The sequence below is a fragment of the Aquarana catesbeiana genome, linkage group LG06 (genome assembly GCF_042186555.1).
Source record: "Aquarana catesbeiana isolate 2022-GZ linkage group LG06, ASM4218655v1, whole genome shotgun sequence".
NCBI classification, from domain to species: domain Eukaryota; kingdom Metazoa; phylum Chordata; class Amphibia; order Anura; family Ranidae; genus Aquarana; species Aquarana catesbeiana.
This window is the reverse complement of record NC_133329.1, coordinates 244,127,489-244,144,380: the sequence shown is the minus strand read 5'-3', so window position 1 is coordinate 244,144,380 and position 16,892 is coordinate 244,127,489. Positions and strand designations below refer to the sequence as shown.

Sequence of the window (16,892 nt, the reverse complement as noted above, 5' to 3'; positions counted from 1 at the left end):
TAATAGTGGCTTCATTCCAGAAAGTTAGCAGCTTGTTAGTGACAAGGGGCTGAAAGACTGCAAGTCCCAGCTCAAGGAAAAGAAGCTGGAGCAGACTGGCATCTCTGAATTACTACTTCGTTCTGGGAGATGGAAGATACTGCTTGACATCCAGGTAACACTTTAGCAGAGACACATAACATTGTTGGATAGCAATGAATCTAAGCAATGCTGCTTTTTTTCATTCTGCTCAGTGGTAAAAATCATTCACCATTAATCAATGCAACATGCTCTAGTGCAGGGATATGCAATTAGTGGACCTCCAGCTGTTGCAGAACTACAAGTCCCATGAGGCATAGCACGAATGACAGCCACAAGCATGACACCCAGAGGCAGAGGCGTGATGGGACTTCTAGTTTTGCAACAGCTGGAGGTCCACTAATTGCATATCCCTGCTCTAGTGAATCCATCGTTTCTCCCTTTCAGTCACAGGATGGGAAAGAATACACACTTATTGAGTTATGGTAGAAACCTGTTGCTCAGACACTTTATGGCAAAAAAATAACTGTATATTAAGAGCCGAGTTAACATCTGGAATGCAATGCGCTGGTTAGAATTCTGCGCTCTCATGTTATACGATTTTGCAGCCCGTTCATTTGAACTAGAACGTGAAAAAAGTAGTATATGCACTACTTTAAAAATGCCCACTCCAAACCACATGCAATTTGGTGCCTGCGTTTGCGACCTGCATTTAGGTGCCAGTAACAATACATTGCACTGGATCGCAAGGGCAGTGTGCTTGAGTGCATGAAGCGCACATGGACTGCGCCTTTTCTGCACTGCGTTCTGGTGTGAACCGGCCCTAACTTGTATCTTTTTATTATTTTAATTTACTTATGTATCCCCTTTTTCTTTTTAGATGGGAGCTGATGGCACTGAAGGTTTTTCTGCTAGTCAACAATGTAGAAAATTAGCCAGCTTTACATTATCAGGTAATTACGTATTTTATTTTTAAACACAAGCTGATCACGTGGCCTATATTCCAATCAATATTCAGGTTTAAACCTCTTTAACAATTATGTAAAACCATGTTTTTCAGTTTTGCAAAAAAATAATGTGGAAGGGTTAGAAGCCATGTCAGGATTTTACTGCTGTCTGTGACCTCATTGGGGAGAATCACCAACAGCCCTGAACTTTGTGACCATTGTTACAGAAGGTGATGAGAAAACTAAAATATATGAGTTACCATTGAATTGGTGGTGGGCAAAATCTTTAAATGAGGAAATCTGTTCAGTGATGGGTGTCTAATATTGGATATCCCTTGCTTTTGGGAGATATCCTCTTACTGCTTTGCCTCTGGGACAGAAAGTGAAGCAAAATCTCCCCAGGACACAGACAAAAAAAACCTCCCTTTTGGTTTTGATAGATAAACAAGCAATAAAACCTTCTTTTATATACTATATGTTATCTATCAAATGTGTTTTTAAAAATCTATGTATTCTATACATATTAGTGTTACAGCAAACAATTATTTAGATGCTCGAACTGTGTAGAACTGAAGCCTGTGAATAATTAAAGTGAATAGATTCAAATATGGGGTAATCCCAGAAAATGCATGATATAAATTATATATCTGGTTGGCTGACCTGAATGCCAATGTGACATACACAGGCCTTTGAAATGTACATCTTTTTTTCTGATGTAATACAATTTGCATATCAAAAGAATTTGTTTTTCTTTCCTTTTCATCGTAAACAAGATCACCCACTTCAATGAAGAAATAGTTCAAAATATAGATAGAAAACCTCATTATGCAAATACCGATAGTAGTGTACACAAGTGATAATAGCAGAAGCAAGTAAAAAGCAGGTATCACAACGGGCCTGCACATACTTGTTGCTTTCCCATCAGTGTCATTCTTAGAGACGTAGGATCCTGTGAACCAAGGACATTGGATGTACTTACATCAGTCAATACCTCTAGCACACCCCCTATGTTCCTTAACTGAGGAGGGCATGTCAGAACTTTGCTTTTATGAGCTGGAAGGTGAGATTTATATAGGTGGCTTCTGGGCGACACTAACAGGCGGCAAAGATACATGCATGCACTTTTTGGTTCCTGCTTTTTGATGGTTATACTAACTTGATAAACTTTACTTTGAGAGAGGTGCTTGTTAAAGGACTTCGCTGCACTCTAACTGTATCAGTTAAATACAAAAAAAACTACAGTCCATACTATGCTTACAGAATAATTTTGTGAAAACAATAACAAATAGATATAAGGGCGCCAAATAACTAAATTGGTGCCTAAACCTATATAGATCAATAAAAGGCTGCTACCCCTTTAATAGTGTCAACCCCACTATAATGATAATCAAGATATAAAATAAAAGGAAAGGCGCTGCCCTTTAAATCAACCTAAAATAATACATCTATAAAAACCTGTGTCAACAACAATGCAAAAATAAAATGATACAAAAATGCAATAAAGTATCAGAGCAAATAATCCATAACATAAAAAGTCCATATATCTTTAAGGATAGCCAAACACTGTGCTCCTTCAGGAATTAGAGTGCACAAATCTTCCAATTACTGTGCTCCACCAAGTGAAAAAAGATATGTTTATGTGCTCACCAGAACCTTTCAGCCACCAAGTGACCATCAAGCAGAAAGTAAACAGATCCACTTCTCATAGGAACAGATTCCAATTCTCCAGCAGCTCTCCTTTACTCCAACTTTGTAACACTATATTAAAATGCTCCAGGAGGGACCACAAGAGGATCATGTATAGTGTAGTATGTTTTATTGTAGTAAACACTCATAACAGAATAAAATAAATGCATTTACAATATCATAGTATAATCGCTTGCTCAGCATGTGCAGCTTTCAGCTGTCTCTCACTATCAGCTCGCTGTACAAAAGCACCGGTGTGCGTTCCACCATATGGAAGTTCTAGAAAGTGTTGCAGCATATGTAGTATGAGGCTCATATTTCAATGCATTTTACGACTACACGCGTCATCTATTTCCTGATGACGCGCGTAGTCGTAAAATGCATTGAAATACGAGCCTCATACTACATTTGCTGCAACACTTTCTAGAACTTCCGTATGGTGGAACGCACGCCGGTGCATGGATCTGATTACTTTCTGCTTGATGGTCACTTGGTGGCTGAAAGGTTCTGATGAGCGCATATACATATATTTTTTCACTTGGAGCACAGTAATTGGAAGATTTGAGCACTTATAATTCCTGAAGGAGCACAGTGTTTGTCTATCCTTAAAGACATATGGACATTTCATGCTATAGATAATTTGCTCTGACACCTTGTTGCATTCTTTGTATCATGTTATTTCCGCATTATTGTGGACAGAGGTTTTTACAGATGTATTAGTTTACACATTTTAGTTGATTTAAAGGGGTAGCACCTTTTCTTTTATTTTATTCTACAGATAAAAATTTACCTTAATTTTAGGTAAATGTACACAGATTTGTATTAATTGCATATTACAGGACACAAGATCTTGGACAATGGATTATGCAGCTGCCTTTAGGTGATTGGACACTGGCAAACAAAGCTGTAAGGATAATCCTAGCACTTCCAGCAAGCCTTATTTTTTTTGCTAGCTTCCTTGGGTGAATGGATGTCTACTCTGAGAGAAGCAAACCATTTTCTGCACAGGAAGACTACCAACCAGCTGATATCTCTACCAAGCTTAAAGTGGTAGTTAACCTCCAGACATTTTAGTGGGGCAAAAAAGTATTTTGTCAGCCAATAATTGTGCAAGTTCTTCCACTTAAAAAGATGAGAGAGGCCTGTAATTGTCATCATAGGTATACCTCAACCATGAGAGACAAAATGTGGAAACAAATCCAGACAATCACATTGTCTGATTTTTTTTAAAGAATTTATTTGAAAATTATGGTGGAAAAAAAGTATTTGGTCAATATCAAAAGTTCATCTCAGTACTTTGTTATATATCCTTTGTTGGCAATGACAGAGGTCAAACGTTTTCTGTAAGTCTTCACAAGGTTGTCACACACTGTTGCTGGTATGTTGGCCCATTCCTCCATGCAGATCTCCTCTAGAGCAGTGATGTTTTGGGGCTGTCGCTGGGCAACACGGACTTTCAACTCCCTCCAAAGGTTTTTCCATGGGGTTGAGATCTGGAGACTGGCTAGGCCACTCCAGGACCTTGAAATGCTTCTTACGAAGCCACTCCTTCGTTGCTCGGGCAGTGTGTTTGGGGTCATTGTCATGCTGAAAGACCCAGCCACGTTTCATCTTCAATGCCTTTGCTGATGGGAGAAGGTTTGCACTCAAAATCTCACGATACATGGCCCCATTCATTCTTTCATGTACACGGATCGTCCTGTTCCCTTTGCAGAGAAACAGCCCCAAAGCATGATGTTGCCACCCCCATGCTTCACAGTAGGTATGGTGTTCTTTGGTTGCAACTCAGCATTCTCTCTCCTCCAAACACGATGAGTGTTTGGTAGAGTGTTTCTACCAAACAGTTCTACTTTTGTTTCATCTGACCATATGACATTCTCCCAATCCTCTTCTGGATCATCAAAATGCACTCTAGCAAACTTCAGACGGGCCCGGACATGTACTGGCTTAAGCAGGGGGACACGTCTGGCACTGCAGGATCTGAGTCCCTGGCGGCGTAGTGTGTTACTGATGGTAGCCTTTGTTACGTTGGTCCCAGCTCTCTGCAGGTCATTCACTAGGTCCCCCCGTGTGGTTCTGGGATTTTTTCTCACCGTTCTTGTGATCATTTTGACCCCACGGGATGAGATCTTGCGTGGAGCCCCAGATCAAGGGAGATTATCAGTGGTCTTGTATGTCTTCCATTTTCTAATTATTGCTCCATCAGTTGATTTCTTCACACCAAGCTGCTTGCCTATTGCAGATTCAGTCTTCCCAGCCTGGTGCAGGTCTACAAATTTGTTTCTGCTGTCCTTCAACAGCTCTTTGGTCTTCACCATAGTAGAGTTTGAAGTGTGACTGTTTGAGGTTGTGGACAGGTGTCTTTTATACTGATAACAAGTTCAAACAGGTGCCATTAACCGCTTCAGCCCCGGAAGGTTTTACCCCCTTCCTGACCAGAGCACTTTTTACAATTTGGCACTGCGTCGCTTTAACTGCTAATTGCGCGGTCATGCAATGCTGTACCCAAACGAAATTTGCGTCCTTTTGTTCCCACAAATAGAGGTTTCTTTTGATAGTATTTGATCACTGTGATGAACGCGGGTGTCAGATCCCTGCCCTCCTCGCTAACTTGCAACGAAGGACCGGCCAACCTCACACCATGCTGTCACTTACGTAACAATGCCACTCTCAGCTGCGCCCAGCACAAAGATTTTCCAGCTTGCGGGCCCACAATCTAGGTGCCAGCAGCCTGAGAGTGATTGTCACTGGGCTAATTACACAATTAACCCTTTAACTGCCACCACCCCCGTTTAAAAGACCGAGCCGGGGGAGACTCGTAATTTTAGAAATACCAATTATAATTTTAGAATAAGCGTCTGCCACACACACTGCCACCACGGACAGGTCTGCTCAGAGTTTTACTCTACAACAGTAGCGCCCTTCAAGAGGCAGGTTCGTTTATAGCTTGCATTAAGAGCTTTAGAGACAAGGTTAACACTTTTCAACATAAGGGTTTATTATGAAAAGGTCAAAGTTGATGCAAATAAAACATTTACAGAAAAAAGATGTTTCAAAAGACAATATACAGCCACAAAGAAATAAGGTAGAATTGGGAAGGAAGAATACTTGCAATTAATGTCCGAGGGTTGATTAGAGTTCGATCGATGAGCTAGGTAATCGGTTCTCAACTTGGCAGATGTTTCTTCGTGGATGGTAAAAGGAGAACTGACCATTGTCTTGGCATCTCCTCTTTTCTGTCAAATCAAAGGGGGTGTTGAAGGCGAACAGTAACCAATCGTCTGGTCATCTTGTTTAGGGTTTGGTTGCTGGGAGGTGTCTACACTCATGACCATGTCCCAGGTAGATTTTGTGATACATATTCATATATCTGCATCTATAGTGTTTATAGACTGCAAATATCCATATTATTGTTCAGCGTGAGATTTCCTTCAAAACAAGGAAAGGAGGATAGTAGGAATAAGGGGTACCGGTGGTTTCCCATATGACCTGACATAGGGGTGTCTGATCTTGAAACGATACAAATTATCTGAGGAAACTAAATATGTCCACATTATTGCTGTGCTATTACTAAGTCGGAAGTTGCTGAAATTTCATACTTTTTCCACTGTTTTAAGCTTGATGTGTATTCAGACATTTTACAACCAGGGCCTGTTGGGTCTCTGAATGGAGAGGGTGACAGTTTTACGACAGGCCTGAACACTCTGCCCTTTCAACAAGCTGTTTTTTACTGACCTAGCCTGGTTCTGTTTTCTCTGTTGAGATAACCTTTTCTGTTGAACTTAAAAAGCTTTGAATTCCTAAGACAAGGGAGGAGGGAGTTCAGATTTCTCTGTAATGTACACGGTTGGCCAAGCTGTCATGGCTGCGTTCCAAACAACATGGCCGCTAGCTACAGCTTTTCATGTCCAGTACGTGATATCGTTACAATCACCTCTGCGGTTTTTATTTTTTGCGCTATAAACAGAAAAAGACCGAAAATTTTGAAAAAAATTATATGTTCTACTTTTTGTTATAAAAAAAATCCAATAAACTCAATTTTAGTCATACATTTAGTCCAAAATGTATTCAGCCACATGTCTTTGGTAAAAAAAATGTCAATAAGCGTATATTTATTGGTTTGCGCAAAAGTTATAGCGTCTACAAACTAGGGTACATTTTCTGGAATTTACACAGCTTTTAGTTTGACGGCCTATCTCATTTATTGAGGTGCTAAAATGGCAGGGCAGTACAAAACCCTCCCAAATGACTACATTTTGGGAAGTAGACACCCCAAGGAAATTGCTGAGAGGCATGTTGAGCCCATTGAATATTAATTTTTTTTGTCCCAAGTGATTGAATAATGACCAAAAAAATTAAAAAAATTGTCACTAAATGATATATTGCTCACACAGGCCATGGGCATATGTGGAATTGCCCCCCAAAATACATTCTGCTGATTCTCCTAATTACGGGGATACCACATGTGTGGGACTTTTTGGGAGCCTAGCTGCGTACGGGGCCCCGAAAACCAAGAACAGCCTTCAGGATTTCTAAGGGCGTAAATTTTTGATTCCACTCCTCACTACCTATCACAGTTTTGAAGGCCATAAAATGCCAGGACAGTTCAAACCCCCCCAAATGACCCCATTTTGGAAAGTAGACACCCCAAGCTATTTGCTGAGAGGCATGGGGAGTATTTTGCAGCTCTCATTTGTTTTTGAAAATGAAGAAAGAGAAGAAAAATGTATTTTTTTTTTCAATTTTCAAAACTTTGTGACAAAAAGCGAGTTCTGCAAAATACTCACCATACCTCTCAGCAAATAGCTTGGGGTGTCTTCTTTCCAAAATGGGGTCATTTGTGGGGGGTTTGTGCCATCTGGGCATTCCATGGCCTCTGAAAATTTGATAGGCAGTGAGGAGTGAAATCAAAAATTTACACCCTTAGAAACCTTAAGGCGGTGCTTGGTTTTCGGGGTCCCGTACGCGGCTAGGCTCCCAAAAAGTCTCACACGTGATATACCCGTACTCAGGAGAAGCAACAGAATGTATTTTGGGGTGTAATTCCACATATGTCCATGGCATGTTTGAGCAATATATCATTTAGTGACAACTTTGTGCAAAAAAAAAAGTGTCTTTTTCCCACAACTTGTGTCACAATATAAAATATTCCATGGACTCCACATGCCTCTCAGCAAATAGCTTGGGGTGTCTACTTTCCAAAGTGGGGTCATTTGGGGGGGTTTTGAACTGTCCTGGCATTTTGTGCACAACATTTAGAAGCTTATGTCACACATCACCCACTCTTCTAACCACTTGAAGACAAAGCTCTTTCTGACGCTATTTGTTTACATAAAAAAATAATTTTTTTGCAAGAAAATTACTTTGAACCCCCAAACATTATATATATTTTTAAAGCAAAGGCCCTACAGATTAAAATAGCGGGTGTTTTTCATTTTTTTTTCACACAGTATTTGCGCAGCGATTTTTCAAACGCATTTTTTGGGGAAAAAACACACTTTTTTAATTTTAATGCATTAAAACACACTATATTGCCCAAATGTTTGATGAAATAAAAAAGATGATCTTAGGCCGAGTACATGGATACCAAACACGACATGCTTTAAAATTGCGCACAAACGTGCAGTGGCGACAAACTACATACATTTTTAAAAGCCACTTTAGATTTACAGAGGAGGTCTACCCTCCCTCGACCTGACCTTCGCGGTGATACCTCACATGCATGGTGTAATTGCTGTATACATTTGACGCCAGACCAACGCTTGCGTTCGCCTTTGCGCGAGAGCAGGGAGGGACAGGGGTGCTTTTTTTTTTTTTTTTTCTTTATTATTTTTTTTTTGCTTTTTTATGTTATTTTTAAACTGTTCCTTTCATTTTTTTTTTTAATCATTTTTATTGTTATGTCAGGGAATGTAAATATCCCCTATGATAGCAATAGGTAGTGACAGGTACTCTTTTTTTAAAAAAATTGGGGTCTATTAGACCCTAGATCTCTCCTCTGCCCTCAAAGCATCTGACCACACCAAGATCAGTGTTATAAAATGCTTTCCCAGTCATGAAATGCTCGTAGCTTCCGGTTTCTTAGGCCATAGAGATGATTGGAGCCATTCTGGTCTCTGATCAGCTCTATGGTCATCTGGCCGAATCACCGGCTGCATTCTCAGGTTCCCTGTTTGGACAGGAGAGCCACAGAAAAACATGGAAGACAGTGGGAGGGGGGGACATTTCCTCCTACTGCTTGTAAAAGCAGTCTAGAGGCTAATTAGCTGCTAGGATTGCTTTTACATGAAAGCTCACTGCTGGCTGAAAAGAATGATACCAAGATGATACCTAAACCTGCAGGCATCATTCTGGTATAACCACTCAAAGTCCAGCAACATACCAGTACGTTGCTGGTCCCTGTTAGGCACATATTGTAATCTTTTTTTTTATGCAGCCTGTGGGCTGAACGGAAAAAAGAGATTGATCGGTGGGTATGCCCACCATTAGAATACCTCCCTTCATCCACCCACTTCTAATGATGGGCATACATGCACCATTTATATATGCCGAAGCATGGGGGCATCCGCCCCAAAAGTTAGGAGCAAATCGCTCCTCCGCCCCTACTGCCCCTATGCTTCGGCATATATCACCTCCGACAGCGCTGGAGTCATGGCTTTATGTATCGTGGGAGAAAACGCTGTTGCTGTCAAGATAAATAAATCCGCGCTGCAGCTGAATGGCATACCTGAAAACAAAAAATGGTTAACAATAAAACACAGTAAACAGTAAAGTATAAAAAATTGCATACCTGAAAAGCAAACATGATAAAACATAATAACAATAAAACATTGCACAATAGAATAAAAAAGAGCAGAACAATAGAGAGAGAGAGAGAGAGAGAACAATAAAACAACAACTATTTTTGTTTTTTTTACAATATATATATATATATATATATATATATATATATATATATATATATATATATATATATATATATATATATATTTTTTTTTTTTTTTTTTACACTTTTTTTTGTAACTGTAACTTTTATAACTGTAACCGGTTCCAGGTTCGGGTCTCTCAAAATGCGATGGCATCTTGGGAGGCCCTGTGAAAGTGTGCCTAGTCTGTGCAATACTGTACTCTACGCTAAAACTCACCTAGTGTTTGGTAGCGTTCAAAACATTCACCAATGCAAAGACCAGGATTGTCAGGACAGGAGGGACAATAATAGCGGGTGTCACTCTTATATCAGCGCTTGCTGCAGACACGACATCTTTTTTGGGGGGTTCGTTGGGTAGGGGTACTTGGGAGGACATAAAGAAAATTACTCTCATGCAGCCGACTGCATTTGGTTGGGGATGTGAATGGGGGAAGTACGGGTGCTGCAGAAGTGGTGGGTTCCCAATTAGGATTGCAGCGGGAAGGGCACTATGGGCACGACGGGCCTGTGTTTGTCTTCTTCTTGGTGGCAGCGGGACACTACTTGTGCTTGCCACCTCACCAGCTTGAACTGCACTTATGGGACTCACCACGTCACCAAGTGTTACTGCAGTGCTGGTTTGACTACGACCGGGGTGTACTAGGCCGCTGGTGCTTGCCAGTTCACCAGAAGGAATAGCGGCGCTAGTACTGCTCTGCTCCATACGAGGGACCTGCGGTTCCTGCACCTCAACAACAGCAGAAGAAGTTCGGGGTCTGGTACGCCTGACCTTGGCAGGGACCACAACTCCGTCGTCAGAGCTATCTGTCATGGAGCCGCTGTCCTCTACAGGATCGTATTCTGAGCCTGAATCTGACAGATGAGTGACTTCCTCTTCACTATCTGTCATGCTCAGAAATGTGTAGGCCTCTTCACTACTGTACCTTCGATTTGCCATTTTGGGCTCTAAATTTAGTGGTACAGTAGTGAGACTCACAGGTAAAAAAACTCCTGACTGTTAGCGACTGATTCAAACGCTACCAAAAAAACTGTTAGCGATCGCAGGGATCAGGCCTGACTCTGCGAACGCTGCAGTTATGTGTTTAGTGTTTTGTAAGTGACAGTGATCGATCGATACTGCACTTGGGTGGGCTGGGCCGGGCGGAGGGGCAAAATGCAGATGCTAGCAGGTATCTGGGCTGATCCCGCTAACACTGCATTTTTGGGAACCATAAACTGCTGGGGACGCTAGTATAGATCTGATCGGATCAGATATTGATCCGTTCAGATACTATACCACTAAGAGAGGTGTATGCTGTGTGCGTGGGTGTTAGCGGTACTGGCGCTAACCTGACGCTGCCTGGAACGACACAGACCCTATCTGACCCTAAAACCTAAATTGTATCACCTGTCGGGTGATCAGGGGGTTAAACCTTTATTAGGTATTAAACGGCGGGTGCCTTGACACTATAAAAAATAAACTAACTAACCAGCGTCATCCGTAACAGTTATACGGTGATCACTGGTGAAAGGGTTAACTAGGGGGCAATCAGGGGGTTAAAACCTTTTATTAGGTAGTATATGGGGGTCCCTGACGAAATGAAACGCTGACGGAGAACCTAAATACTTACCTCCCTAAATAGCGTCACCTGTGACACTAATACAGCGATCAAAAAAATGATCGCTTAGTGACACTGGCGATGGGGGTTGATCAAGGGGTTAAAACTTTATTGGGGGGGTTAGGGGAGTACCCTAGACCTAAAGGGGCCTATCACTAACTACCCTACCACTTATAACTGTCACAAATGACACCAATGCAATAATCAGAAAAAAAAAAACACTGCTATTGGTGTCACTGTGACAGGGGGTGCAGGGGGGTGACTGGGGGGTGAAATGTGTGCCTAGAGTGTTCTACTGTAAGTGTTGTGTTGGTGCACTTACTTGATGTTTTCTCTTCTCAGCGCCGGAACTAAAAGACTGACTCAAGGAGAGATGACATCACTTCCTCTGCCGCTGTTTACATTACAGCAGCAGAGGAAGATTTTCATTCGTTGGGAGCGATCGCGAGGGAGTGGTCACAAATGAGTGGCCTCCCCCTCACCATGGATCGCTCCCCTAACGATGCCGACCGCCTCGGGCACCGGGGGGGGGGGGGTGGGGGGTGGGGATGACCAGGTACGTGATTTTGCCTGCCCGTGCCATTCTGCCGCAGTATATCTGTGTTAGGCGGTCGGCAAGTGGTTAATACAGGTAATGCGTGGAGGACAGAGGAGCCTCTTAAAGAAGAAGATACATGTCTGTGAGAGCCAGAAATCTTGCTTGTTTGTAGGTGAATAAATACTTATTTTCCACCATAATTTGCAAATAAATTCTTTAAAAAAAATCAGACAATGTGATTGTCTGGATTTGTTTCCACATTTTGTCTCTCATAGTTGAGGTATACCTATGATGACAATTACAGGCCTCTCTCATCTTTTTAAGTGGGAGAACTTGCACAATTGGTGGCTGACTAAATACTTTTTTGCCCCACTGTACAAAGCATATTCTTCCGTAGTGTGTACTTGTCTCATTTAAGAGCACAAAATAGAATTTCTGTCTGCTGCTTCGTTCCTCAGCGTTAGTCACTTCTGACAAGTTTTCCTGACACCAAGAGAAAAATGGTGACAGGAGAAGGGCCTTTAGCTGATTGACAGCCTCATCTCTGTTCCTCTGAGCTGTGTGAAGGGGGGGGGGGTGTCTCTTCCTCCAATCAGCTTTCAGAGCTCTCCTCACTGAATGCAGCAGAGTGTAGCTGCAGCTCTCCGTCCCCTCTTTTCTAACTTCTCAGACAAGCTTCGTAAATATGGCATGTTGAATGGCTGTAGAGAAGAGAAGACTGCAGATAGACAGGTGCAACCAATGTAGGGAGATATGTTTCATCTGTTTCATCTCTGTTGCTCTTTTGCTCAAGTGTTAATCTGCAGAACCTTATGCAGGATGTGCCTTTTTAAGAATGCCCTTTGAAAGGGAACCTATTCTTGGTGACTTCTTGGACACTTAAAGGAAGTTTCAAGAGTTAAGACTACTTCAGAAGATGGCAAAAGCTCATGCAGGCAAGCTTTCAGTTCCAGAGACAAAAAATAATTCCTTTTTTTCCCTTCAGATTCCTAGGTCCTGGTACAAGCTCCGCTCACATTTCCACCATGGAATCTTAAGCCCACCAAGTCTGGGAACAAGCTCTGCTCACAATGAAGGAATGCCCTCACTTGTCAGTGTGGGGTGACACTTCTTGGCCTTCGTGAGGTCTGGGTCCAGAAAGTTTTATCTAGGCACTACAAACTAGAGTTTCAGTCTTCGTCCTACCCCACTTCATGCTCTCAAACTTGCTGTCCTACACACAAAAGTGGGTGGATCTATATGCTGCTCTCCTGCAGCTCCTCTAACAGGGCGTCCTTGCCCCCATTCCAAAAAAGGAGAGGTTTCAGAGATTCTACCCCAACCTGTTCACAGCCCTGGTTTGACAGTTTGGTTGAGGACACTGGTTTTGGTTTGGTTGAGGGCAAATGTGACAGTTAGCAATCCCATGTATTCCAGGAATGTATGTAAAACAGAAAAAAATGTATACCGCGCTACCTGATAAAAATGAAAAATTAATAAAAAGCTGCAGTTCAAAGATGTGAGATATACACAAATACAGTAATAATATAAAAAACGTGAGTAGCGCTACAAAAAGTGAATAACATATATAGGCATATGTGAATAAATACGGTCAGAGGATCCGTGATGGACCCAAAGAGATGTACAAAATTAACAATATACGTGCCAAAAGACATAAAGGGGTGGTAAAAATTAGTCCCAACAATAAGGAATGTGGATGTAATGATGAAAAGTCCGTGAATAAAACCATCCAAAAGTGTTCGGAACAAATAAGGGTGAGGTTAATCGATCACACAGACACCCAACATGTGAGGAGATCCACCACAGTATGTACTGTACGCTTACCAGACGGCAAGCTTTAGTAAGCTTGTATGGCAACCTGACACTCAGTGGCTGGTGACGTCACACCACGGCTTTCCAGCGAATGGCCAGAAACAAACTCCATCCAGTACGACAGTCAGTAGGCGGGACTTGCTCCCTCGAAGCACCGAACACTACTGAGCAAGTCCCGCCTACTGAATTATATTATTCCAGGAATGTAACTGTTTTTTGCAACCGTTAAATTGATGGGTTTAGGATACTTTATGATTTACTGCTGTTCAAGGGCACTTCGCTTCAGCAAAATGGCAGCCTCCAGCAAGAAGAAACAGGAACAATGCTGGAGGCAATTTATAGCAAACACAAATTTTGGTAGCATAATTATTAATGTGGAATGAATGTTCCTTGCTGAAAAACATTATTTTTTATCATGTTGTTATGGGTAATGTTCCACTTTAAGCAGCCCATAGTTTACTCGATTTTCTTTCCTTCTCCCATCTACACATTCAGTGTTGAAGGGGAAATGTCTTCCACGACGCTATTGTATTACATATAATACAGTGTATTATACACAGTGTAATACAGTGTACATACAATACAATGATTACTGCTAGCGGCTATAGCATGAAAAATCCGACGGGGTGGTTGTACCCAGGTTGATCGCATGACGATTTGGATACAATCTGTCTGCCCATAAATGGATCAAAATTCGGCCAGTCCCCGCTGAACCGGCTGAATTTCAATTCATGTATGGGTGGATTTAGTTTTTCTGCAAGTTCTTTGTTTCACAAAGGTGGGCTTCCCTCCCCCCTCTGACATAGCAGTGGGGGCTGTGCCTTGAAGTCTTGTAATTATGAGTTTCAACTGCTAGCTGCAAGGTAATTTAAGAACAGGGAGGGGTGGAGGAGGGACAGAGCTCCCCTCAGACCTCTACTTGATTTAAAAATGATTGATGGATATTCAGTACACCATATTTACATATGGAGACATTCATACATCTACATTGTTTTAAATTTTAACCATAACAAGGTATACATAACATATGCATACTTTAAAAACATAAAACCTTTAACCACTTTCCGCCCACCTCATTGCGGATTGACATCCACAATGTGGCTCCGTTATCCTGACGGGACGTCTTATGACGTCCAGCAAGACAAGCCACAATTGGTGGTGCTGTGTGTCGCTCTGACACACCACATCTCCGATCCTGGTAAAGAGCCTATGACGTAGGCTCTTTACCACGTGATCAGCTGTGACCAATCACAGCTGGTCACAGCGGGAACCAGTAAGTGCCGGTAATTGGCTTTCCTCGGTTCGAGCTGACATGGAGAGCGGATCGGCGGCTCTCCTAACTGGGGGGTGTCTGCGCTGATATTCAGTGCATTGATTATCAGCGTAGCCCCATCAGAGGTGCCCACCACAGCTGCCAATCAATGCCCACCAAGATGCCAGTCAGTGCCCACCAAAGTGCCAATCGGTGCCCATCAGTAACGCCTGTCAGTGCCCTTCACAGATGCCCATCAGTGCCCATCAGTAATGACTTTCAGTACCTCAGTGCTGCCCATCAGTGCCATATATTAGTGCCCATCCATGCCCATCAGTGCCGCTTGTCAATGCTCATCAGTGCCGCCTATCATTGCCCATCAGTGCTGCATATCATTGCCGCCTATCGGTGCCTATCAGTTCTATATATCAGTGCCACCTATCAGTGTCCATCGATTCTACATATTATTGCCTCCTCATCAGTGCCACCCTATCAATGCCAACTCATCAGTGCCCATTAATACCGCCTCATCAGTGCCCATCAGTGAAGGAGAAAACTAAATTTTCTAACAGAAATGAAGAAAAACTTTTATATTTCTTAAATTTCAGTCTTTTTTAGTTTGTTTAACAAAAAATAAAAAACCCAGTGGTCATCAAATACCACTAAAAGAAATTTTCTATTTGTGGGAAGAAAATTATAAAAATTTAGTTTGGGTACAGCGCTGCATGGCTGCACAATTGTCATTCAAAGTGTGACAGCACTGAAAGCTGAAATTGTCCTGGGCAGGAAGGGGGGGAAGTGCATGGTATTGAAGTGGTTAAACCATCAATCACTGAAAAGCCTAAGTAAGGTCAGCCATAGACTGTTCGAACCATTAATTGGTAGGCTGAATGTACTAAGTTGATCGATCAACTTGGTTACAATGAGCCTGCCAGATTCACTTGCGACTATCGCAAGCAGCTGCTATAGCCACTAGCGATATTCACTGCCTTCTCCCGACACACAGTTAGATCTCGATCGTGCAATGTGCAAGAGAACCGAGACTCTCTCACTCCTCATTGACTCCTGCTGCTGTTAGTAAGAGCCAATGAGGCGGTGACGAGGCCGAGCTCTGCTCTGTGTTTTTTACGGACACATTACTTACATTCACCTCTGAAATATGAATTTAATCATATTTTAATTTTAATTCATCCACTCACCATCCTTATCCCAATCATACAGGCTTTGAAGTAATTGTTCCAAATGTTTCATTATCCAAAGCGGAGTCAACAAAACCAGAAATGATCTTTCTTAAGCATATTCTGTAACCATTCTTCTCCTTTCCTCGTTTCATTTCTGATTATTCTAGAAAACCTTTTCAGTTTAAACATTAAACATATTTGAAATATAATACATAATATAATAATGATACATCTAATTATTGGATGCAATACAATATTTCCTGCTGCAGAAGCAATTTTAAGTTTTTCCCCACATTGATACTGTATGTTTGAATTTTGACCACCATGAATATCTGGAGAATTCAGACCATTCATGTTCAATCTGTTGAAGATTCTCTTGTTTATGTTTAAATGATAAGTCCACCTTTTGGAACATGTTACATGTTTCACTCATATTTAGGGTGGAACATGTAACATGTTCCAGCTCCTGCTGCCAGTTCCCCTGATCCAATTTTCTTGCAAAATGTGTGCATTATTTTTTTTTGAAAGGTGAATTTCTCTTTTAAATATTATCTCCGCTCTTTGGAGCTCTTCTGATAAAGCTATAAACCTTTATTTTTGAATAATATTAGCCAAATATTTCCAAGGGAATTTCATCTATTTGAGATATATTATATTGTATGGGAAGAGCACATATTTTTCATCATGTTTGTTAGAGTCATTCTCATCCCATTAATATTTATTTCAGTGATATCTCCTTCTATGCAATACAAGCCTTGACTTTAAGTGTTACTAAACCCAGTACACTGCATTCACTATATCTGGTCTCCCACAGCACACAGAACATGGAAATGCAATTATTTTAGTAAATATAAACTGCTAAATCCCTTTTCTCATCAGCAGTATATAGCAGTCTTGTGAGTTTTCATTCTCCTCTGACTATCCTTTGAGGC

At 41.6% G+C, this 16,892-nt stretch overlaps 1 protein-coding gene across 6 annotated transcripts in view; it reads left to right on the top strand.

Moving 5' to 3' along the window:
• The window catches only part of HECW2 (HECT, C2 and WW domain containing E3 ubiquitin protein ligase 2), a 479,776-nt gene that overhangs the window by 262,993 nt on the left and 199,891 nt on the right, over positions 1-16,892 (top strand). For all 6 annotated transcript variants that reach the window (XM_073633114.1, XM_073633112.1, XM_073633113.1 and 3 more), the window contains one exon: positions 899-971. In XM_073633114.1, coding sequence (XP_073489215.1) covers positions 899-971 — 73 coding nt within the window. The remainder of the gene's footprint in view (positions 1-898; positions 972-16,892) is intronic.